Source organism: Hypomesus transpacificus, unplaced genomic scaffold (assembly GCF_021917145.1).
Source record: "Hypomesus transpacificus isolate Combined female unplaced genomic scaffold, fHypTra1 scaffold_31, whole genome shotgun sequence".
NCBI classification, from domain to species: Eukaryota; Metazoa; Chordata; class Actinopteri; order Osmeriformes; family Osmeridae; genus Hypomesus; species Hypomesus transpacificus.
Window position 1 is genome coordinate 1,529,411 of NW_025813837.1, and position 24,535 is coordinate 1,553,945.

Consider the following 24,535-nt stretch of genomic DNA (forward strand, 5'->3'; position numbering starts at 1 on the left):
CAGATTGTTAATGGTGTTTAAAGGGTGCGATGAAGCTTTTAGAGGTTGACTTGAGCTGTCAGTTCTTGTGTACAAGCAAAAATGACAGGCTGGAGTCCAACTTCATGCCAATGTACTTAAGAATGCCTCATCACAAATCTGACTGACATCAGGAAAACATATTACACAACTTAATAGGGTGTAGCTTAGCTGGACACAAGCTTCTATATATATGTGTGTGTGTTTGCGCAGTGAAGCAGGTAGAGGAGGGTGTAAGCAGCGCTATTTCTCCACTATGCTTTTGTCTCCTAAATGTATGTATGAGGCTGTGACGCCAGCACAAGGTGGGGTGGCAAATTTGGGAGGGTGCAACCCTGCCCCCTTCTCTGCCCAGCCGCAATGCAGCACCACACACTCTCTTTCTCTCTTTCTCTCTCTCTCTCTGTCTTCAGAGGAAAGAATCCAAACCTTTCATCTCTCACACACTGACTCGGCTTCTCTTCACACCTTTTTTGCTGACTCACTCGCGCACGCACAGTCCTTCACACACGCACTCAGACTTACACGTGAAGGAAAATGCAGAGGAAAAACTCTGAGCTAATATCCTGCAGGATAAAGGACAAGTTTAGCACCGTACATGAACAGCATTCCCTCCAAGCAGCCCTGGCTCCTAACGAGATAGTCCAAATGAAAAAACAAACTTTCCATTTGTTCCTTTTTGTTGCAACCTTTATTATTATTTCATGTTACATTTTCTCAGCAGTGTATACAGTCATCATCATGTGCAGTTACAGCCTAGCGTGGAGCACCTCAGGGGGATCTGCAGTGCACAACAAGCAAAGTTCAGTCGTTCAACCGATTCATAATCATAAATAGAATATAACACGTTTGATCTATCTCTTCATAAATATACATATGTCATATATTATTTTGTCACACAATCTATAGTTTTCTTTTCACATTGTGAACCTCTATACACTCCTCCTCACAAGGAGTGGGTTGAAATGCACTTGTTATGAGAACGATATACAGGCAGTCGTCACATTCAGGGAAGAGTTTTAACAGCTTTCTGCATTCACTAGTCAAACTTTAGAAGCGTCATGTCAAGGTACATCAAGTATTTATTTCAAGTATTATTTGCTATGGATCACTATTGCTTACGCACAGGATTGTCACCCTGCTTGGCTTTGGCCCACCTACTCTTGAGATAAAAGGCTGCTGAAATGCTCCCCAACCCCACCCACCCCTGATTGGTCCTCAGGCCCGAGTCCAAACGCATCATCTCGGACTCACTTCTTGGCCTTCTCCTCCTTGCTCTCCTTGGCCTCCGTGCTGGAAGACTTCTCGATCGTCTTCCCTGCGTCCTTAATGTCGGCCGCTTTGGGGGACGGCTTCTTCTCCTCCTTCTTCTCCTCCTTCTCCTTCTTCTCCTTCTTCTCCTCCTTCTTCTCCTCCTTCTCCTCCTTCTTGGCCTCTGGTTTCTTCTCCTCTTTCTTGCTCTCCGCCTTCTCGGGCGTGGCCGCTTTAGGGGCGGGCTTCACCTCGACCTGGGGCTCGTCTGTTTTCGGAGTAGCAGATTTCTCTTCTTTCTTGGCCGGGGACTTGGGGCTGGGCTTGTCCTCTTCGGGCTTGGCCGATTTGGGGCTCTCCTCTGGCTTCTTCTCCTTTTTCGCGTCTGGTTTGTCGGCCTTGTCCTCGACCTTGCTCTTAGGGTCCTGCTTCTCTTTCTCCTCCTCCTTCACTTGCTCTTTCTTCTCCTCCTTTGGTGGGTCTTTGGTGACGGGGGACTTGGGCTCGGGGGTCTTGGGCTGCGGAGATTTGGACTCGGGTGATTTCACAGCGGGGGACTTGGATTCCAGGGATTTTGACTTGTCGTCCACTGGTGATTTGACTGCTGGTGACTTGGCAGGCGATTTTGGCATAGGTGATTTGGATGGAGGTGACTTGGATTCTGGGGATTTGACTGCTGGAGACTTGGGGGGTGACTTGGATGGAGGTGAGGCCGCCTTCTCAGGCGACTTTGACTTGTTGTCCTCTTCCTTCACCTCGTTACCTCCCTCTTCCTCCTCTTCAGCTCCCTCGGCCTGCTCCTCCCTGGTTTCGTCACCTCCTTCCTCACCCTCTCCTTCTGCTTTGGTCTCGTCACCCTCTTCCTCACCTCCTTCCTCCTTTTCTCCCTCCTTGTCTCCTTCGTCCTCTCCTGCCTCTGCCTCGTCATCCCCCTCTTCTGCGTCCTCCGTCACCTCCGTCACCTGAGTCTCGTCGGTCTGCTCCTCCAGGATAACCGTGTCGGACATCTCTTCTCCTTTCAGCGTCAGGTAGGAGTACGGCCCCATCCCCGAAACAAAACGTGTTTCCTCGCCTTCCAGCAGCTTCCTGTGGAAGGCAAACACAGGAAGTAGACGTGTCAATGTGAAACAGCACGGCATCAATATCATAAAGATAAAATTATATTCATCAGGCATTTTGTTTTCTGTCAATATCGCTTCCTCCCTCGCTTCCCCACTCCAGGGATTGGGGAGTGGGTTTAACCAGCGATGTATTACAGCCCGACCGATAAAGGATTTTTAAGGTTGATACCGATACAAATATTTGGTGATTAAAAAATCTGATATTCCGATATATCGGCCGATATATATAAAAATGTAAAATCTAAATCCAGAAACGCGTAACAAAACATGAACAGATTAACACTCTACCTGAATCTGGCTGGATCGGCTGGTTGTAAGGTTTGTGGTGTTCTAAACACGAGTGTTGCCAACAGGGACTTTGTAGAGTGCCCTCTGGTGGACAAACTATCCACGCCACACACAACGACTTTCGTCCGCTTTTTGTTTTTGTTTTGCTCGACTATGTATCACTGGAACAGAGCACAGAGCGATGCCTAGATCCAGGTTGGAGCTGATGGCGCCCGAGACCAACCTGTAGGCAGCGATCTCGATGTCCAGAGCCATCTTCACGTTGAGCAGCTCCTGGTACTCCCTCAGCTGGCTGGCCATCTCCCACTTGGTGCTCTTCAACTCATTGCTCAGCTGGTGGATAGTTTCCTGGAAGATCAACAAAGGCAAAACACACACACACCACAGACAATGAAAGAAATGCAGCTTTTGAAATATTGACCGTGAGAGGGGGGCAGTGAATTAGGAGAGCGTAGAGCAAAAAGGAGGGAAGGGAATAAGTGTTGGACCCGTTTTGCTTTGATTAACGACAGTAAACTGCCGTGTCACTGTAGCCACCAAAGGGGGCGATACATTGTGAAACGTGAAGGGTCAGGGGTGGCGTGTGGTGTGTGTTCATGCCTGCATGGAGTTGAGATCTCCGTTGTGTCTGTCCTCGGTGTCCATGCGCTGCCTCTCCAGAGACTCCTTGGTTCCTCGCAGGGTTTCCAGCTCGATGGTGCGGCTCTGCAGCTGGCGCCGGTACTCGGAGATCTCCTCCTGGGCGCCGCGGATCGCCTCGGTGTTGTCGTGCGCCGCCTCCGACAGACGCTGCATGCGCACTGAGGGAGGCACGGAGAGCACGGGGGTCAAAGGTATGAAGAGACAGAGGTTAGAGGTCGACAGATACATAGTTTGAGGAGAGAGGACGTAGGAAGTCGAATTGGAAAATGGGCGGGTCTCTGTCACAGCCCCACGATGGGGACCCAGTCCAAGCCTAACCCTCTGATGAACTCGGCCTGACCCTCTGAGGAACTCAGATGGCTGAGCGGTTAGGGATTCAGGCTATTTATCAGAAGGTTGCCGGTTTGATTCCTTGTCCGTCATATGACGTTGTTTCCTTGGGCAAGGCACTTCATCCTACTTGCCTCAGGGGAATTTCCCTGTACGTATTGTAAGTCGCTCTGGATAAGGATGTGTCTGCTAAATGAATAAATGTAATGAAGCAAAGAGTCTTTGGGTCCAATTTCAGATCATTGCCTTTCAATCTCAGGTTTTTGAATCTTTTGGCGACACACAGGTCCTGGGTTTGATTCTTGCTTGGGTCCTGTGGGTGCTGGGTGCTAACCTCCCCTGAGCACAGGTTGACGGTGGGCCCCAAGCCCACACAACCACCAGCAGAGGTGACCTTGTCTGCCTGTCTGTCAGCATTCTGACTCAGCTAGCTAGCTTCTCTTTCTCAACTTTATTCTTAAATATAGACTATAACTAAGTAAACTCTATACTTAAATATAGAGTATGTATACTATCAATGGAAGTAAAGTATAGTTTAAATAGAATAAAAGTTTAAATAGAATAAAATGAAAATAGAAATACTATTAATGGGTTGGTAGGCTCAAGAGTCCTCATCACAACATGGAGAGTAAGAAAACGAGTTTTTTTTTTAAAGCAGTCTCAAACATAACAGGCAGGCTGTGAGCTAGCATACTCCCTCCGCTTGACTGTCCTCAGTCGCCTCAGCGTGTATGAGGCTACACTGGAGCTGTCCTCAACATAGGGTCACGCTCACAGGCAGACAGGCTGCCATCCTCAAGGGTAAGTGAGTCAAATATGTGGGGTTAGTGGAAATCTAACAGTTCCATTGATATGATGAGCAAGAAGGTTCGAGAACTGACTACGACATTACCCTTGAAAATCTGCTGAATCACCGTAGCTTGCGGCAAAGATGGATCCAACTGCCAAATCTCATGCCACAAGGGGCCATTAAGCTATACACGAATGTCGCAGGACATTTTTAAGCGCCAGTACAGATCATATGCATACTTTCGCAACTTTCTTCATTTTAACACCTGATTTCAAAGTTGATATGTGTTCAAATGTAACAAACGCAGAACTATGCTAACATTTAAGCTTTCTCAAACATCTGTCTCGTGTAGGCTTATTGTAAAAAAAATACGTCTTTAAAACCGTATGTGTGACACAATAAAATCCCTGGAGATGCCAATACAGGTTCAGCACCATGGACAGAGACCCGTTTAAACGCAGCAATTACGGGTAATGGGTTTTTTCTGCAAGTGCATGGTATTAAAGGTATTGAAAGTAAGAGTTCTCACCTTTGAACCATTCTTCAGCTTGCGTTGCGCTCTTTGTTGCGTGTCCGTCCAGCTGTGCGCGAATCTCCCTCAGTGCGCTCGTGACGTCTGCTTTGAGAGTGTCTCGAACCTCAAAGTTCACCTGGGCGCCCTGGATTTGTGCGAGAAGTTCTGCAACCTCCTCGTCATGGTTCTTCTTCAGGAAAGCGGCCTCTTCTTGTAGTGCGCAAAGCTTCTTGTCCAGTTCGAGCCGGGCATGACCGCACTCATCCACATACTTGTTCATGGCCCGCGTAGCGGCCAGCATCTCCTCGCGGGTGCGTGCCTCGTCTTCCAGTTTAGCCTGCACGTTCTGGATGTCCTCCTCCAGATGCTCGTGCTCCAGCACCGCACGAGCTTTCTCTCCGGTCAGCTGCTGCACCAGACCCCTCAGGTCCCCCAGCTCGCGATCGTAATGCTCTCCAACAGACGCGCGTCCAGCCTGGTTCTGCCTCAGCTCTGCCGCTTCTGCCTCCAGGTTCCTGTTGTGCATCTCGAGGTTTCGCACCTTGTCAATGTAGCCCGCGAACCGGTCGTTTAGAGTCTGAAGAACCTCCTTTTCGTTCCTTCTCGACATGTCCCCGGTAAAGACATCCACGCTGTCTGTAGAAGACGGCTGGCTGCTGACTGTACGACGGCGCTGAGATTGGAAGCCGGAAGAGGAGAGGGAGACTGGCCGAGCCTTGCGGTATGACGCCGGGCCATAGTAGTGGTGGTCCACCGTAAAACTCATCTTGCTGGTCCGGAGGAGGAACAGTGAATGCGGCAGGAGGGGAGATGTTGAGCTTTTATAGGAGGGAGAGGAAAAACTCACTACTCAGCACTGAAATACGCTTTCCTTAAAGAGACAGCAGTTTCAGCCTCACGTCACTTGGTCTCTCAACGCCAGTCATCGCAGACAAGCTCAGGTAGCATGGAACAGACTGGGCTTATGTGCTTACTATGCGAATGCTGTGAATTTCTCATTTTTTGAGCGGACCACCACTTTCCACGCAATTGTGTTCGAGCAATCCTGTTCCAGTCGGTCTATTTAAGTGAGGAAGGCTTCCCTTCTTGGCTTATTTTGTGTAAACAACTGAGGAAGGTGCGAAGTTCAGATGAGAACTGGGGACACTGTTTCACATTTTTTACTTTATTTTAAATATGACCAATTGCAGCTCACAACAGGATTGACACATTGGAGAAAAGGCTGGAGAAAGGCCATGTCTCAGTCTCAACCTCTCTTAACCTGAGATGGGCTGACATATTTAACAGTAAATATCATGAGAGCTTGTGTGTGGTGTATGTGAGTGTGAGGGGGGGGCAGAGGGAGAGATAGCAAGCTGTTCTGCTGATTCACTGCTGCAGTGTGAGTTTGCTTATCCTCAGTTACACCTGGGACCCACACTTGGCCCTCTGACAGAACCGAAGCCCACACACACACACACTTGGGGTTCACTCCTGGCCCATTGACGGAGGCTCATGAGACACACACACACACACTCTCTTATCAGTCAGCCATCATGCATTCAACCTCTCAGCAGAGGGTATATCCCTGTCCCATTTCTGTCCCAACATAGCACTATTGATTACCACCTCCTCAATCACTTACTTAACACACACACACACACACACTCTGACACAGACACGAACACAGACATACACTGACTTACACTCACACTACGAACACAGATGCACACACACAAACACACACACTCCTGGACACGGCAGTCGATTGGAGGGCATGCAGGTTCACACTGCAGATCTGGAAGGAGGAGCCCAGTGGAGCAGAGAGGAGATGACTGGGCAGGGGTGGAGAAAAACTTTCTGCATGCATTACTGCTTCCTAATATCAGGAACAGTGAGGTATCCACTTCTTTACTCTAAAAATAAAAGGTCCTGTTGACTGTTATAAAATGTTAGTTGAAAGGTTGGGTGTAGCTCAGTGGTGGAGTGTTTGACTGCAAGCCAAGAGGTTGCAGGTTCAATACCCCCTCTCTTTGTCGTCTCGGATAAAAGTATCTGCAAAACAAACACATTGTCATTAGAAAGATTAACACTAAGATTGGGTGGTTACAGAGGTGAGACTTCACACCAACATATTACCGACCCACCCCCTTCATGTACATCCAATCGTTTCGCTGCCTTACTTCCTGACTTGCACGCCACCCTACGACCTCATCCCCTGTCAGCGTCACTGAGATGACACACCCTCACTGTGTCACCTGGCACTTATGAAGGATGATGATGTTATAGTGATGCTGTCACACACATAGTGGTATATGCATCTAAGAAATCCCAATGCATTATTGACACTGTTCTGCGATTGGCTGGGAAACAAATCTGCAGTGGTGCTGTTTGAGTGACAGGTGGAGAGATGCTTGGCCTATGTCAGGATGACCCTGACTGTCCTTGAGAGAGAGAGATGGAGAGATAGAGAGATGAAGAGAGAAGGAGTCAGCTGTATCCATAGAAGAAAACTGCATTTATTGTAGTCTGGGATATTTGATACAGCAGCTGACAGACCAGCAGGCATGCCCAATAACCTGCTACCAGGCCCTTCATTTCCTTACAGGTACATCATGAATGTACTGGCTAGAGCTCAGTGATAAAGCATTCGACTGCAGATCCAAATGTTGCAAATTCAAATCCCTACACTGTACGTGGCTTTGGATAAAAGCATCAGCCAACTGAATACATTTCCATTTATTTACCACACTACAGGTAAATGGGTTCAACACTTATACAGGAAATGGGTGGGGGAAGAAAAGGGTTATATTTAGATCTTAGGAGAGGAAAAAGAGGAGACAGAGAAAAGGAAAGGGAAGTTCCCTTTGGGGTAAGAATGGAGGTGTGTGATGGAGAGAGGGAGAGGAGAAATTGAGAGATGGAGGAGGGGGATTCACCTTGTAGGGGAACAGAGCTGTCCTGGCACACTCATGGCTGACTCAGCTACATCACAATTAAGCCTGGACTTGCATTGCCTTGTACTGGACCATGCTGCGTGTTCGTGTGTATGTTTGTGTTTGTGTGTGTGTTTGACAGCCAGGCTTGCTTTTAGGTAAATTGTAGGCTCGCTCATAAACTCGTGTTCAACTAGCGCCATCTAATGGACATTTATCATAGTTGCTATTGTAGATGTAAAAAAAATAGTTGGCCCTTAGTTGGCCGTTAGGGGGAGCAATATATTCGGGCGATTCAGAATTCGTTGAAGGTTTCTTCACAGCAGAGAGTGGGAAAGTGAAAAGTGTCAACAGTACCGAAGTTATAAATGGCTGCGGGCTGTTTAATCGATAACAACACGTTTGTCGTCACTGAACACATGGATACATGGTAAAAAAGTGGGAGGTGAGTTAGTTTGTTAACTTATCTTGTTAGCTGTTTGTCCACGCTAGTTAACTGGTAGGGTTAGGGCTTGGGTGAAGAGCAATGTGCATGCATATGATGATCAAGGAATCATCCCAAACTAAGAGTTTATTTTGAGAACGTGCTCGCTGTTTAGTAAACTTGCTAGCAAAATTATCCATGCACATATTTTCATCAATTTTCAGCAACGTTACATTGTTATTCAAGACAACATCCAGACTTAATTGAAAGTATGTCATCTGTAAAGTACTTCGGAAAATCCAAGGTCTTCCGCCAGCAGATGCAATCTGTGACTGTCCTTTCCTCACCGTTCAGCCTTTAACTGACTCTCACCCCTAGATCTCTTCCCTTCTCTTCATTTCCCAGTCCTGCAGGTATCCCTGTAGTCTCAGACCATGTCCAGTTGGAGCTGACAGTTGTGTATAACTGCTGTGTTTTCTCCTTAAGTCAGTCACAACTCTCCGAGGCAGGTCCTGAAACAAGGCTTGAAGAGAGGTAAGGAGACAATGCCTTTGTTGTTGTATTGAGATCATCTGGCGATGACTTGGCGTATGTCAAACCCATTACTTGCGTTCTTGTTGATGACATATTTAACTGCAACTATAGTCAAATGATTCACTACTGTCACACAAATGATGCACCAAAGGCTCCATAACTCTGGGAGACCCTTTCAACCTCCTCCCCCTCTCTCTGAACCCCAGGTCTAGAGGTGTTGGGTTGGGATCCTCCTCCAGGTGCTGGCCTAGCACAGTTCTGGAGTTACGTTTCAGCCAAGCCTCCGGGAGGCTCAGCTGTAAGCTCCTGTCTCCAGCAGCTGCTCTGCTTCAGCTGGGCGCTCTGGCTGGCCACCTGCCAACTGGTAATCATACAAGACATGCAGGTGTGTGTGTGTGTGTGCATATGTCTGTTTGCTTATGTAGACTGTTCTGGGATTACATCACCTACTTGAAATGATTCCTCTCACTTAAGACAAACCATATTTCCATTGCCTGCAATATAACTTTTATTCAACAGTGTAAATATCCAGAACTTACATACATAGAATATAACACGTTTGATCTATCTCTTCTTAAATATACCTATGTCATATATTATTTTGTCACACAATCTATTGTTTTGTTTTGACATTCTGTACCTCTACACACTCCTCCTCACTCACAAGGAGTGGGTTGAAATGCACTTGTTATGAGAACAATTTAGAGGCAGTCGTCACATTCAGGGAAGAGTTTTAACAGCTTTCTGCATTCACTAGTCAAACATTAGAAGCGTCATGTCAAGGTACTTCAAGTATCCGAGGTTTATTTGCTAAGACTCACTATTGCTTATGCACAGGATTGTCATCCTGCTTGGCTTTGGCCCACCTGCTCTTGAGATAAAAGGCTGCTGATATGCTCCCTCCCCCAAGCCCACCCACCCCTGATTGCCCCTCAACCTCGAGTCCAAACGCTTCATCTCGGACTCACTTCTTGGCCATCTCCTCCTTGCTCTCCTTGGCGTCTGTGCTGGAAGACTCCTCGATTGTCTCCGTATTCACTGCGTCTTTGCTGTCGGTCGCTTTGGGGGACGGCTTCTTCTCATCCTTCTTGGCCTCTGGTTTCTTCTCCTCTTTCTTGCCCTCTGCCTTCTCGGGCGTGGACGCTTTAGGGATGGGCTTCACCTCGGCCTGGGGCTCATCTGTTTTTGGAGGAGCGGATTTCTCCTCTTCTTTCTTGGCTTTGGCGGGGGACTTGGGGCTGGGCTTGTCCTCTTCGGGCTTGGCCGGTTTGGGGCTCTCCTCTGGCTTCTTCTCCCCCTCCTTCACTTGCTCTTTCTTCTCCTCCTTTGGTGGGTCTTTGGTGACGGGGGACTTGGGCTCGGGGGTCTTGGGCTCCGGGGACTTGGGTTCGGGGGTCTTTTGCTCCGGAGTTTTGGCGATGGGGGACTTGGGCTCGGGGGACTTGGGCTCGGGGGTCTTGGGCTGGGGGGATTTTGTAGAGGGGGACTTGGGCTCCGGAGTTTTGGCGACAGGGGACTTGGGTTCGGGGGACTTAGGCTCCGGAGTTTTGGCGACGGGGGACTTGGGTTTGGGGGTCTTTGGCTCCGGACTTTTGGCGACGGGGGACTTGGGCTCGGGGGTCTCGGGCTCTGGAGTTTTGGTGATGGGGGACTTGGGTTCTGGGGTCTTGGGCTCTGGAGTTTTGGTGACAGGGGACTTGGGCTCGGGGGTCTTGGGCTCTGGAGTTTTGGTGACGGGGGACTTGGGCTCGGGGGTCTTGGGCTGGGGAGATTTGGACTCGGGCGATTTGACAGCGGGGGACTTGGATTCTGGGGATTTTGACTTGTTGTCCGCTGTTGATTTGACTGCTGGAGACTTGGTAGGCGATTTTGGCATAGGTGATTTGGATGGAGGTGACTTGGATTCTGGGGATTTGACTGCTGGAGACTTGGGGGGTGACTTGGATGGAGGTGAGGCCGCCTTCTCAGGCGACTTTGACTTGTTGTCCTCTTCCTTCACCTCGTCACCTCCCTCTTCCTCCTCTTCAGCTCCCTCGGCCTGCTCCTCTTTGGTCTCGTCACCTCCTTCCTCACCCTCTTTTTCTTGTCCTTCTGCTCGGGGCTCGGGGGTCTTGAGCTCGGGGGATTTTGTAGTGGGGGACTTGGGCTCCGGGGACTTGAGCTCCAGCGTCTTGGGCTGAGGAGATTTTTCAATGGGGTACTTGGGCTCCGGGCTCTTGGGCTCTGGAGTTTTGGCGACAGGGGACTTGGGCTCGGCGGTCTTGGGCTCTGGAGTTTTGGTGATGGGGGACTTTGGCTCGGGGGTCTCAGGCTCTGGAGTTTTGGTGATGGGGGACTTGGGCTCCGGGGTCTTGGGTTCTGGAGTTTTGGCGACGGGTGACTTGGGCTCGGGGGTCTTGGGCTCTGGAGTTTTGGCGACGGGGGTCTTGGGCTCGGGGGTCTTGGGCTCTGGAGTTTTGGTGATGGGGGACTTTGGCTCGGGGGTCTCGGGCTCTGGAGTTTTGGTGATGGGGGACTTGGGTTCTGGGGTCTTGGGCTGGGGAGATTTGGACTCGGGCGATTTGGCAGCGGGGGACTTGGATTCTGGGGATTTTGACTTGTCGTCCGCTGGTGATTTGATTGCTGGAGACTTGGCAGGTGATTTTGGCATAGGTGATTTGGATGGAGGTGACTTGGATTCTGGGGATTTGACTGCTGGAGACTTGGGGGGTGACTTGGATGGAGGTGAGGCCGCCTTCTCAGGCGACTTTGACTTGTTGTCCTCTTCCTTCAGCTCGTCACCTCCCTCTTTCTCCTCTTCAGCTCCCTCCGCCTGCTCCTCCTTGGTCTCGTCACCTCCTTCCTCACCCTCTCCTTCATCTCCTGCTTCTTTGGTCTCGTCACCCTCTTCCTCACCTCCTTCCACCTTTTCTCCCTCCTTCTCTCCCTCGTCCTCTCCTGCCTCTCCCTCGTCACCCCCCTCTTCTGCGTCCTCTGTCACCTGAGTCTTGTCGGTCTGCTCTTTCAGGATAACCGTGTCGGACATCTCTTCTCCCTTCAGCGTCAGGTAAGAGTACGGCCTCATCCCCGAAAAGAAACGGGTTTCCTCGCCTTCTAGCAGTTTTCTGTGGAAGGCAAACACAGGAAGTAGACGTGTCAATGTGAAACAGCACGGCATCAATCTCATATCAAACATAGTATTCTTTTTGCATTTTGTTTGTCGTCAATATCACTTCCTCCCTCGCTTTCCCACTCCAGGGATTGAACAGAAGTGTGTTTAAGCAGCTATGTAAAAGTTTCTGACCGATAAAGGATTTTTAAGTCCGATACCGATACAAATATTTGGTGATTTAAAAATCCGATATTCCGATATATCGGCTGACATATATTAATTTTTTCAGAAATGCGTAACAAAACATAGACAGATTTCTGTAACACTCTGCTCGACAGCTGGATCAGCTGGTTGTAGGGTTTGTGGTGTTCGAAACACGAGGGTTGCCAACAGGGACGTTGTGGAGTGCGCTCTGCCGGACAAACTATGCAACGCCAACACTCATAACATGGTTGAAGGGTGTTTCGTATTTATTTATTTTAAACATTTTTTGCCTTCATTTATCGGCCATTATGAGCTTTTATCTTGTTTGTTTGTATTGTGAAGACATAATTAAGTAAAACATCGTCCATTATAAATGCCGATACTGATAGTTTGGAAAATGCCTAATATCGGCCGATAATATCGGCCCGTCAATAAATGGGCTGTGCTCCACTATGTATTACTGGAACAGAGCACAGAACGATGCCTAGATCCTGTTTGGAGCTGACAGCGCCCAAGACCAACCTGTAGGCAGCGATCTCGATGTCCAGAGCCATCTTCACGTTGAGCAGCTCCTGGTACTCCCTCAGCTGGCTGGCCATCTCCCACTTGGTGCTCTTCAACTCATTGCTCAGCTGGTGGATAGTCTCCTGGAAGATCAAAAAAGGCAAAACACACACACCACAGACAATGAAAGAAATGCAGGTTTTAAAATATTGACCATGAGAGGGGGGAGGCAGTGAATTAGAAGATCGAGCGTAGCGCAAAAACTAGGGTAGGGATTGTCGGACGCGTTTTGCTTTGATTAAAGACAATAAACTGCCGTGTCACTGTAGCTACCCTAGGGGGCGATACATTGTAAGACGTTAACATGCGTGGCGTGTGGTGTGTGCTCATGCCTGCATGGAGTTAAGATCTCCGTTGTGTCTGTCCTCGGTGTCCATGCGCTGCCTCTCCAGAGACTCCTTGGTTCCTCGCAGGGTTTCCAGCTCGATGGTGCGGCTCTGCAGCTGGCGCCGGTACTCGGAGATCTCCTCCTGGGCGCCGCGGATCGCCTCGGTGTTGTCGTGCGCCGCTTCCGACAGACGCTGCATGCGCACTGAGGGAGGCACGGAGAGCACGGGGGTCAAAGGTATGAAGAAACAGAGGTTAGAGGTCGACAGATACATAGTTTGAAGAGAGGGGACGTAGTTACTGGGCGGGTCTGTCACACCCCCACGATGGGGACCCAGTCCAAACCTAACCCTCTGATGCAGCAAGGAGTCACTGGGTCCATGTTCATACCGTTGCCTTTCAATCTCAGGTTAACATCCAAGTTTTTGCATCTTTTGGCTACACCCAGGTCCTGGGTTTGATTCTTGCTTAGGGCCTGTGGGTGCTGGGTACTAACTTCCGCTGAGCACAGGTTTACGGTGGACCCCAAGCCCATACAACTACCAGCAGAGGTGACCCTTTCCAGGGTCAGACTGTCTGTCAGCATTCTGACTCAGCAAGCTAGCTTCATTTCCTCTACTCTATACTTAAGTACAGACTATAACAAAGTCAGATGGCTGAGCGGTTAAGGAATCGGGCTATTAATCAGAAGGTTGCCGGTTTGATTCCCGGCTGTGCTAAATGATGTTGTGTCATTGGGCAAGGCATTGCACCCTACATGCATCGGGGGAATGTCCCTGTACTTACTGTAAATCACTCTGGATTAGAGAGTCTGCTAAATGTAATGTAAATATAAGTCAACTCTATTCTTCAGTATAGTGTACATATAATGTCATTGGAATTAAAGTATAGTTTGAATAGAAATGCTATTGATGGTTTGTTAGGCTCACAGACATCACAACATGGAGAGTAAGAAAACAAGTTTTAAAAAAGCTGTCTCAAACATGACAGGCAGGTTGTGAGCTAGCATACTCCCTCCGCTTGACTGTTCTCACTCGCCTCAGCGTGCATGAGGCTACACTGGAGCTATCCTCAACATCGGGTCACGCTCACAGGCAGACAGGCTGCCATCTTCAAGGGTAGGTGAGTCAAATGTGTAGGTTTAGTGGTAATCTAACGGTTCCAATGATTTGACAAGCAGGAAGGTTCGAGAACTTGATTTCAAAGTAGTGTTTTCCAATGTAACAAACGCAGAACTATGCTAACATTAAAGATTTCTCAAACATCTGTCTCGTGTAGGCTTCTTGTACCCGTTACTTTAAAGGCAGCAATTACGGGTAAAGAGGTCTTTCTGCAGGTGTTATTAAAGGTATGGAAAGTAAGAGTTCTCACCTTTGAACCATTCTTCAGCTTGTGTTGCGCTCTTTGTTGCGTGTCCGTCCAGCTGTGCGCGAATCTCCCTCAGTGCGCTCGTGACGTCTGCTTTGAGAGTGTTTCGAACCTCGAAGCTCCCTTGGGCGCCCTGAATTTGCGCAAGAAGTTCTGCAACCTCCTCGTCGTGGTTCTTCTTCAGGAAGGCGGCCTCTTCTTGTAGTGCGCAAAGCTTCTTGTCCAGATCGAGCCGGGCATGACCGCACTCATCCACATACTTGTTCATGGCCCGCGTAGCGGCCACCATGTCCTCGCGGGTGCGTGCCTCGTCCTCCAATTTAGCCTGCATCTTCTTGATGTCCTCTTCCAGATGCTCGTGCTCCAGCACCGCACAAGCTTTCTCTCCGGTCAGCTGCTGCACCAGACCCCTCAGGTCACCCAGCTCGCGATCGTAATGCTCTCCAACAGACGCCCGTCCAGCCTGGTTCTGCCTCAGCTCTGCTGCTTCTGCCTCCAGGTTCCTGTTGTGCATCTCAAGGTTTCGCACCTTGTCAATGTAGCCCGCGAACCGGTCGTTTAGAGTCTGAAGAACCTCCTTCTCGTTCCTTCTCGACATGTCCCCGGTAAAGACATCCACGCTGTCTGTAGAAGACGGCTGGCTGCTGACTGTACGACGGCGCTGAGATTGGAAGCCAGAAGAGGAGAGGGATGCTGGCCGAGCCTTGCGGTTTGACGCCGGGCCATAGTAGTGGTGGTCCACCGTAAAACTCATCTTGCTGGTCCGGAGGAGGAACAGTGAATGCAGCAGGAGGGGAGATGTTGAGCTTTTATAGGAGGGAGAGGGAAAAACTCACTACTCAGCACTGAAATACGCTTTCCTTAAAGAGACAGCAGTTTCAGCCTCACGTCACTGAGTCTCTCAACGCCAGTCATCGCAGACAAGCTCAAGTAGCATGGAACAGACTGGGCTTATGTGCTTACTATCCAAATGCTGTTCATTTCTCATTTTTGGAGCGGACCACCACTTTCCAGGCAATGGTGTTTGAGTATATATTTTTTTTATATAGTTTTACCTATTGCAGCTTGAACAGGAGTGACACATCTGAGAGAGGCTGGAGAAAGGCCAGTCAGTCTCAACCTCTCTTAACCTGAGATGGGCTGACATACAGTAAATATCATGAGAGCTTGTGTGTGATGTATGTGAGTGTGAGGGGGGATTGGGGGGCAGAGGGAGGGATGGCAAGATGTTCTGCTGATTCACTGCTGCAGTGTGAGTTTGCTTATCCTCAGTTACACCTGGGACACACACTTGGCCCTCTGACAGAACTGAAGCACACACACACACACTTGGCGTTCACTCCTGGCCCATTGATGGAGGCTCATGAGCAGGGCTGGACTGGGCCAAAAAAACGGCCCTGGCATTTTTGCTCAAACCGGCCCACCACAATCCGTCAGACACCACCCACCAGTACACCAAAAGAGTTAAGAGATGTAGAACCAATGGGCCGCTGTTCCTGCTTTATGGGTCGTCGTTGGCCAATTTTAAGTTTATAAAAAAAAAACATATAAAGATTTATATATATATATATATATATTGAATATATCGGCCCAAAGTGCGTCGGCCCACCGAGAATTTGCCCGGTATGCCAGATTACCAGTCCAGGCCTGCTCATTAGACACACACACACACTCTCACTTATCAGTCAGCCATCATGCACCCAACCTCTCAGCAGAGGGTATATCCCTGCTGTGAGGAGGCAGATTCTGTCCCAACAGCACCTATTGATTACCACCTCAATCACTTACTTAACACACACACACACACACACTGACACAGACACGAACACAGACATACACTGCCTTACACTCACAAACACACACACTCCTGGACACGGCAGTCGATTGGAGGGCATGCAGGTTCACACTGCAGATCTTGAAGGAGGAGCCCAGTGGAGCAGAGAGGAGATGACTGGGCAGGGGTGGAGAAAAACTTTCTGCATGCATTACTGCTTCCTAATATCAGAAATAGAGAGGTAACATATCCACTTCTTTACTCTGAAAACAAAAAGTCATGTTGACTGTTATAAAATGTTAGTTGAAAGGCTGGGTGTTGCTCAAATCTGTGTCACCTGGCACTCATGAAGGATGATTAAGTTATGGCGATGCGGTGTCACAGATAGTGGCATAGGCATTTAAGAAAGCCCAATGCATTATTCACACACTTCTGCAATGGTGCTGTGTGAGTGACAGGTGGAGAGATGCTTGGCTTCTGTCAGGATGATCCTGTCTGTCCTTGAGAGAGATGGAGAGAGAGAAAGATGGAGAGAGAAGGAGTCCGCTGTATCCATAGAAGAAAGCTGCATTTATTCACCAGTCTCACCACTAAGTCTGGGATATTTGATACAGCAGCTGACAGACCAGCAGGCATGCCCAATAGGAAGTGGGTGGGGGAGGAAAGGGTTATATTTAGATCTTAGGAGAGGAGACAGAGAAAAGAAAAGGGAAGCTCCCTTTGGGGTAAGAATGGAGGTGTGTGATGGAGAGAGGGAGAGGAGAAGTGGAGGATTCAACTTGTAGGGGAACAGAGCTGTCCTGGCACACTCATGGCTGACTCAGCTACATCACAATTAAGTCTGGACTTTCATTGCCTTATACTGGACCATGCTGTGTGTTCGTGTGTGTGTTTGTGTGTGACAGCTAGGATTGCTTTTAGGCCAATTGTAGGCTTGCTCATAAACTCATGTGTTCAACTAGCGCCATCTAACGGACGTTTATCATAGTTGTACCGAAGTTATAGCTGGCTTTTTCACTTGTATAAAACCGATAAGTGGGCTGTTTAATCTAGTGTCGCAAAGTCAGGATGATGACAATGTCATCTGGAAAGTCACAAGCTACTTAAAAAATCCAAGGTCTTCCGCCAGCACATGCGATCTAACTTTCCTGTCCTCATCGTTGAGCGTTAACTGTCTCGCCACTAGACAGGGGCGGTTCTAGAAAAATATTCATGGAGTGGCAAGAGGGTGGCAGGAGATTTGGAGGGCACCCCGTGGCAGAAGTGTGAGAGATAAAAATGAAAAAACTAAAGGCTGTGCAACATATATGCAGTCAATGAACACTAATATGAATTTGAGGATTGTAGGTCACATGACCAAAACCCTATTGAAGTTTGAAGATTTATTTTGATTAAAAGTAATTTTTTAATAACCTGAGATGAAAATTAACCAAATAAAGGCTGTGCAGCATGAAGGCATACATCTCCAACAGTTAAACATTATTTTGACGCTCCTAGTTCATGTTGTTGAAAAGTTATTGACTTTTGAAATGTGTAAGTTGTAAGTTGTTGATGGGCCCTAAACATATGCGTTGTTTAGGCAGCCAAAAGCATTGGCTAAGCTGCCGGTCGTAGCTGTGCTAAACACCGGTTCAAATAAAACAATACTGGGCGTCCAAATATCTGTTGAATATCAAACTTCAAACCATCTTTACCACGGTCATCTGTTGTTGCTTTCCTAAAGCATTCACGAGTTAACGTTATTAACCTCAATTCAACAGGAAAACTAACGTTGCAACTATGTTAGCCCTGCACTTTTCTAATTATGCGTATTCATTAATAGATAATTGTGTGGTCTGCTGTCCGTGCCGACGATTGCTTCCTTGAGTTGGAGCCTTCAATGGTAAGTTCGTGCCTTCCTTGTGTTCAAATGAAAGCAACTTCGGTCGGCGGTGTGGGGAGGGTATAGTCGTCACGTGCTGCATTTACTTGCATTCGGATATTAGAAATTCGCTCTCGCAACTGTCCAACTCGGCGGAGTGGGGACGGTGGTTGGAGTCATCTAGTGCTGCATTCACTTGCAGTGGGATATTAGAAATTCAATCTTGCAAATGTCGAATGAGCCAAAACCTTTCTTTGTTTTCAAAGTTGACTGGGGATGCAGCTGGGGTGGCAAGGCTATTTTTAGGGTGGCAGTTGCCAACCCATGTCACCCCAGGAGGTTCACCCCTGCCACTCCATCTCTTCCCTTCTCTTCACTTCCCACTCCTGCAGGTATCGCTGCAGTCGCAGACCATGTCCAGTTGGAGCTGACAGTTGTGTATAAAAGCTGTGTGCTCCTTAAGTTGCTCTGCTACAGCTGGGCACTCTGGCTGGCCACCTGCCAACTGGCAATCATACAAGACATGCAGGTGTGTGTGTGTAATGTTGAGTGTGTGTGTAAAGTTGAGTGTGTGTTTGTGTAAGTAATTTTGAGTGTGTGTGTGTGTGTGCGCGTATGTCTGTTTGCTTATGTGGACTGTTCTGGGATTACATAACCTACCTGAAAGGATTCCTCTCACTTAAGACAAACCCTATTTCCATTGCTTGCGATATAACTTTTATTCAACAGTGGAAATATCCATAACTTACATACATAGAATATAACATGTTTGATCTATCTCTTCATAAATATACAGTGCATATGTAAAATATATTACTGCTTGGGGGACAGCTTCTTCTCCTCTTTCTTGCCCTCGGGTTTCTTCTGCTCTTTCTTGCTCTCTGCCTTCTCGGGTGTGGACGCTTTAGGGGTGGGCTTCACCTCGGCCTGGGGCTCGTCTGTTTTCGGAGGAGCAGATTTTTCCTCTTCTTTCTTGGTCGGGGACTTGGGGCTGGGATTGTCCTCTTCGGGCTTGGCCGGTTTGGGGGTCTCGGCCTTCTTGGGGCTCTCCTCTGGCTTCTTCTCCTTTTTCGCATTCGGTTTGTCGGCCGTGTCCTCGACCTTGCTCTTAGGTTCCTGCTTCTCTTTCTCCTCATCCTTCACTTGCTCTTTCTTCTCCTCCTTTGGTGGGTCTTTGGTGACGGGGGACTTGGGCTTGGGGGACTTGGGCTCGGGGGTCTTGGGCTGGGGGGATTTTGTAGCAGAGGACTGGGGCTCGGGGGTCTTGGGCTCGGTTGTCTTGAGCTCCAGCGGCTTGAGCTGGGGAGATTTGGCGACAGGGGACTTGAGCTCCGGGGTCTTGGGCTCTGGAGTTTTGGCGACGGGGGACTTGGGCTCGGGGGTCTTGGGCTCTGGAGTTTTGGCGACTGGGGATTTGGGCTCTGGGGTCTTGGGTTCCGGAGTTTTGACGATGGGGGACTTGGGTTCGGGGGTCTTGGGCTGGGTAGATTTGGCGGTGGGGGACTTGAGCTCGGGGGTCTTTGGCTCTGGAGTTTTGGCTACGGGGGATTTGGGCTCCGGGGTCTTGGTTTCTGGAGTTTTGGCGACCGGGGACTTGGCCTCGGGGGTTTTGGATTCTGGAGTTTTGCCGACGGGGGACTTGGGCTCGAGAGATTTTGCGGCAAGGGACTTGGGCTCGGGGGTCCTTGGCTCTGGAGTTTTGGCGACGGGGGACTTGAGCTCGGGGGTCTTGGGCTGGGGGGATTTGGCAGCGGGGGACTTGGGCTCAGGGGTCTTGGGCTGGGGAGATTTGGCAGCGGGGGACTGGAGCTCGGGGGTCTTGGGCTGGGGAGATTTGGTGGCGGGGAACTTGGGCTCGGGGGTCTTGGGTTCTGGAGTTTTGGCGACGGGGGACTTGGCCTCAGGGGTCTTGGTTTCTGGAGTTTTGGAAATGGTGGACTTGGGCTCGGGGGTCTTGGGCTGGGGAGATTTGGCGGTGGGGGACTTGAGCTCGGGGGTCTTGGGCTCTGGAGTTTTGGTGATGGGGGATTTGGACTCTGTGGTCTTGGTCTCTGGACTTTTGGCGACGGGGGACTTGAGCTCGGGGGTCTTGGGCTGTGGAGATTTGGCAGCGGGGGACTTGGCCTCAGGGGTCATGGGCCGGCGAGATTTGGCAGTGGGGGACTTGGGCTCGGGGGTCCTGGGCTCTGGAGTTTTGGCAACGGGGGACTTGGCCTCAGGGGTCTTGGTTTCTGGAGTTTTGGAAATGGTGGACTTGGGCTCGGGGGTCCTGGGCTCTGGAGTTTTGGTGATGGGGGATTTGGGCTCCGTGGTCTTGGGCTCTGGAGTTTTGGCGACAGGGGACTTGAGCTCTGGTGTCTTGGGCTCTGGAGTTTTGGCGACAGGGGACTTGAGCTCGGGGGTCTTGGGTTCTGGAGTTTTGGCGACAGGGGACTTGAGCTCGGGGGTCTTGGGTTCTGGAGTTTTGGCGACAGGGGACTTGAGCTCTGGTGTCTTGGGCTCTGGAGTTTTGGCGACAGGGGACTTGAGCTCGGGGGTCTTGGGCTCTGGAGTTTTGGTGATGGGGGATTTGGGCTCCGTGGTCTTGGGCTCTGGAGTTTTGGCGACGGGGGACTTGAGCTCGGGGGTCTTGGGCTGGGGAGATTTGGCGGCGGCGGACTTGGGCTCCGTGGTCTTGGGTTCTGGACTTTTGGCGTCGGGGGACTTGAGCTCGGGGGTCTTGGGCTGGGGAGATTTGGCAGCAGGGGACTTGGCCTCAGGGGTCATGGGCCGGCGAGATTTGGCAGTGGGGGACTTGGGCTCGGGGGTCCTGGGCTCTGGAGTTTTGGCAACGGGGGACTTGGCCTCAGGGGTCTTGGTTTCTGGAGTTTTGGAAATGGTGGACTTGGGCTCGGGGGTCTTGGGCTGGGGAGATTTGGTGACAGGGGACTTGAGCTCGGGGGTCTTGGGCTCTGGAGTGTTGGCGACAGGGGACTTGAGCTCTGGCGTCTTGGGCTCTGGAGTTTTGGCGACAGGGGACTTGAGTTCGGGGGTCTTGGGCTCTGGAGTTTTGGCGACAGGGGACTTGAGCTCGGGGGTCTTGGGTTCTGGAGTTTTGGCGACAGGGGATTTGAGCTCGGGGGTCTTGGGCTCTGGAGTTTTGGCAATAGGGGACTTGAGCTCGGGGGTCTTGGGCTCTGGAGTTTTGGCGATAGGGGACTTGAGCTCGGGGGTCTTGGGCTCTGGAGTTTTGGCGACAGGGGACTTGAGCTCGGGGGTCTTGGGCTCTGGAGTTTTGGTGACAGGGGACTTGAGCTCTGGTGTCTTGGGCTCTGGAGTGCTGGCAATAGGGGACTTGAGCTTGGGGGTCTTGGGCTCTGAATATTCGGACTTGGGCGATTTGACAGCCGGGGACTTGGATTCTGTGGATTTTGACCTCTCGTCCACTCGTGATTTGACTGCTGGAGACTTGGCAGGTGATTTTGGCATAGGTGATTTGGATGGAGGTGACTTGGATTCTGGGGATTTGACTGCTGGAGACTTGGGGGGTGACTTGGATGGAGGTGAGGCCGCCTTCTCAGGCGACTTTGACTTGTTGTCCTCTTCCTTCACCTCGTTACCTCCCTCTTCCTCCTCTTCAGCTCCCTCGGCCTGCTCCTCTTTGGTCTCGTCACCCCCTTCCTCAAACTCTCCTTCTGCTTTGGTCTCGTCGCCCTCTTCATCACCTCCTTCGTCCTTTTCTCCCTCCTTCTCTTCCATGTCCTCTCCTGCCTCTCTCTCGTCATCCCCCTCTTCTGCATCTTCCGTCACCTGAGTCTCGTCGGTCAGCTCCTCCAGGATAACCGTGTCGGACATCTCTTTTCCTTTCAGCATCAGGTAGGAGTACGGCCCCATCCCCGAAACAAAACGTGTTTCCTCGCCTTCCAGCAGCTTCCTGTGGAAAGCAAACACAGGAAGTAGATGTGTAAACGTGAAACAGCACGGCATCAATCTCATATATAACATGATAATCTTCCCCCTTCTAGGGATCGATCAGAGGAGTTTGTTTAACCAGCTATGTATCACTGGAACAGAGCACAGAGCAATGCCTAGATCCTGGTTGGAGCTGACAGCGCCCAAGACCAACCTATAGGTAGCGATCTCGATGTCCAGAGCCATTTTCACGTTGAGCAGCTCCTGGTACCCCCTCAGCTGGCTGGCCATCTCCCACTTGGTGCTCTTCAACTCATTGCTCAGCTGGTGGATAGTCTCCTGGAGGATCAACAAAGGCAAAACACACACACACCACAGACAATAAAAGAAATGCAAGTTTTAAAATATTGACCGTTAGAGGGGGGGAGGAGTGAATTAGGACACAGAGCGTAGAACAAAAATGAGAATAGGGAATGAGTGTCGGACCCGTTTTGCGCGACAATAAACTGCTGTGTCACTGTAGCCACCCTAGGGGGCGATACATTGTAAAACGTTAACATGCGTGGCATGTGGTGTGTGCTCATGCCTGCATGGAGTTGAGATCTCCGTTGTGTCTGTCCTCGTTGTCCATGTGCTGCCTCTCCAGAGACTCCTTGGTTCCTCGCAGGGTTTCCAGCTCGATGGTGCGGCTCTGCAGCTGGCGCCGGTACTCGGAGATCTCCTCCTGGGCGCCGCGGATCGCCTCGGTGTTGTCGTGCGCCGCCTCCGACAGACGCAGCATGCGCACTGAGGGAGGCACGGAGAGCACGGGGGTCAAAGGTATGAAGAGACAGAGGTTAGAGGTCGACAGATACATAGTTTGAAGAAAGAGGACGTAGGTACTGGGCGGGTCTGTCACACCGTCACGATGGGGACCCAGTCCAAACCTAACCCTCTGATGCAACAAGGAATCACTGGGTCCAGTTTCAATCTCAGGTTAACATTCAAGTTTTTGCATCTTTTGGCAACACCAAGGTCCTGGGTTCGATTCTCGCTTGGGTCCTGTGGGTGCTGGGTGCTAACCTCCCCTGAGCACAGCGTGACGCTGGACCCCAAGCCCACACAACCACCAGCAGAGGTGATCCTGTCCAGTCAGCCTGTCTTTTAGCATTCTGACTCAGGTAAGTAGCTTCTCTTCTTCAACTCTATACTAGTATAGACTATAACTAAGTCAACCTTATACTTAGTTTCTCAAACATATGTCTCATGTAGGCTTATTGTAAGGAAAACGTCTTTAAAACTGTATGCTTGACACAATGCAAACCCTGGAGATGCCAATATAGGTTCAGCACCATGGACAGAGAACCGTTAGTTTAAATGCAGCAATTATGGGTAATGGGGTATTTCTGAAAATGGTATTAAAGGTATTGAAAGTAAGAGTTCTCACCTTTGAACCATTCTTCAGCTTGCGTTGCGCTCTTTGTTGCGTGTCCGTCCAGCTGCGCGCGAATCTCCCTCAGTGCGCTCGTGACGTCTGCTTTGAGAGTGTCTCGAACCTCGAAGTTCACCTGGGCGCCCTGGATTTGTGCGAGAAGTTCCGCAATCTCCCCGTTGTGGTTCTTCTTCAGGAAGGCGGCCTCTTCTTGTAGTGTGCAAAGCTTCTTGTCCAGATCGAGCCGGGCATGACCGCACTCATCCACATACTTCTTCATTGCCCGCATTGTAGCCACCATCTCCTCGCGGGTGTGTGCCTCGTCCTCCAATTTAGCCTGCATGTTTTGGATGTCCTCTTCCAGATGCTCGTGCTCCAGCACCGCACAAGCTTTCTCTCCGGTCAGCTGCTGCACCAGACTCCTCAGGTCACCCAGCTCGCGATCGTAATGCTCTCCAACAGACGCGCGTCCAGCCTGGTTCTGCCTCAGCTCTGCCGCTTCTGCCTCCAGGTTCCTGTTGTGCATCTCGAGGTTTCGCACCTTGTCAATGTAGCCCGCGAACCGGTCGTTTAGAGTCTGAAGAACCTCCTTTTCGTTCCTTCTCGACATGTCCCCGGTAAAGACATCCACGCTGTCTGTAGCGGTTGGCTGGCTGCTGACTGTACGACGGCGCTGAGATTGGAAGCCAGAAGAGGAGAGGGAGGCTGGCCGAGCCTTGCGGTTTGACGCCGGGCCATAGTAGTTGTGGTCCACCGTAAAACTCATCTTGCTGGTCTGGAGGAGGAACAGTGAATGCAGCAGGAGGGGAGATGTTGAGCTTTTATAGGAGGGAGAGGAAAAACTCACTACTCAGCACTGAAATACGCTTTCCTTAAAGAGACAGCAGTTTCAGCCTCACGTCACTGAGTCTCTCAACGCCAGTCATCGCAGACAAGCACAGGTAGCATGGAACAGACTGGGCGTATTTGCTTACAATGCGAATGCTATGAATTTCCCTTTTTTGGAGCGGCCCACCACTTTCCAGGCAATGGTGTTCGAGCAATCCTGTTCCAGTCGGTCTATTTAAGTGAGGAAAGCTTCCCTTCTTGGCTTATTTTGTGGAAACAACTGAGGAAGGTGCGAAGTTCAGACGAGAACTGGGAACACTGTTAAAAAAAAAAAAAGTATTTTATTTGTATTTTAAATATTACCTACTGCAGCTTTAACAGGATTGACA

At 50.0% G+C, this 24,535-nt stretch overlaps 3 protein-coding genes across 3 annotated transcripts; all 3 read right to left on the minus strand.

The window, feature by feature from the left end:
* Positions 1–705: 705 nt before the first annotated feature.
* On the minus strand, positions 706–5,728 carry LOC124464040 (neurofilament heavy polypeptide-like). Its single transcript, XM_047015923.1, has 4 exons — positions 4,970–5,728; positions 3,279–3,478; positions 2,902–3,026; positions 706–2,355 (listed from the first exon to the last, which is right to left on the minus strand). The coding sequence occupies exons 1-4, from the start codon at positions 5,718–5,720 to the stop codon at positions 1,269–1,271; spliced, it is 2,163 nt and encodes a 720-aa protein (XP_046871879.1). The 5' UTR covers positions 5,721–5,728; the 3' UTR covers positions 706–1,268.
* Positions 5,729–9,791: 4,063 nt separating this feature from the next.
* On the minus strand, positions 9,792–15,135 carry LOC124463846 (neurofilament heavy polypeptide-like). Its single transcript, XM_047015618.1, has 5 exons — positions 14,385–15,135; positions 13,019–13,218; positions 12,645–12,769; positions 10,788–11,931; positions 9,792–10,682 (listed from the first exon to the last, which is right to left on the minus strand). Exons 1-5 carry the CDS (start codon positions 15,133–15,135, stop codon positions 9,792–9,794), a joined length of 3,111 nt encoding a protein of 1,036 aa, XP_046871574.1.
* A 3,694-nt stretch (positions 15,136–18,829) lies between these two features.
* Positions 18,830–23,940, minus strand: LOC124463847 (neurofilament heavy polypeptide-like). Its single transcript, XM_047015620.1, has 4 exons — positions 23,334–23,940; positions 22,494–22,693; positions 22,122–22,246; positions 18,830–21,929 (listed from the first exon to the last, which is right to left on the minus strand). The coding sequence occupies exons 1-4, from the start codon at positions 23,926–23,928 to the stop codon at positions 18,830–18,832; spliced, it is 4,020 nt and encodes a 1,339-aa protein (XP_046871576.1). The 5' UTR covers positions 23,929–23,940.
* Positions 23,941–24,535: the final 595 nt, after the last annotated feature.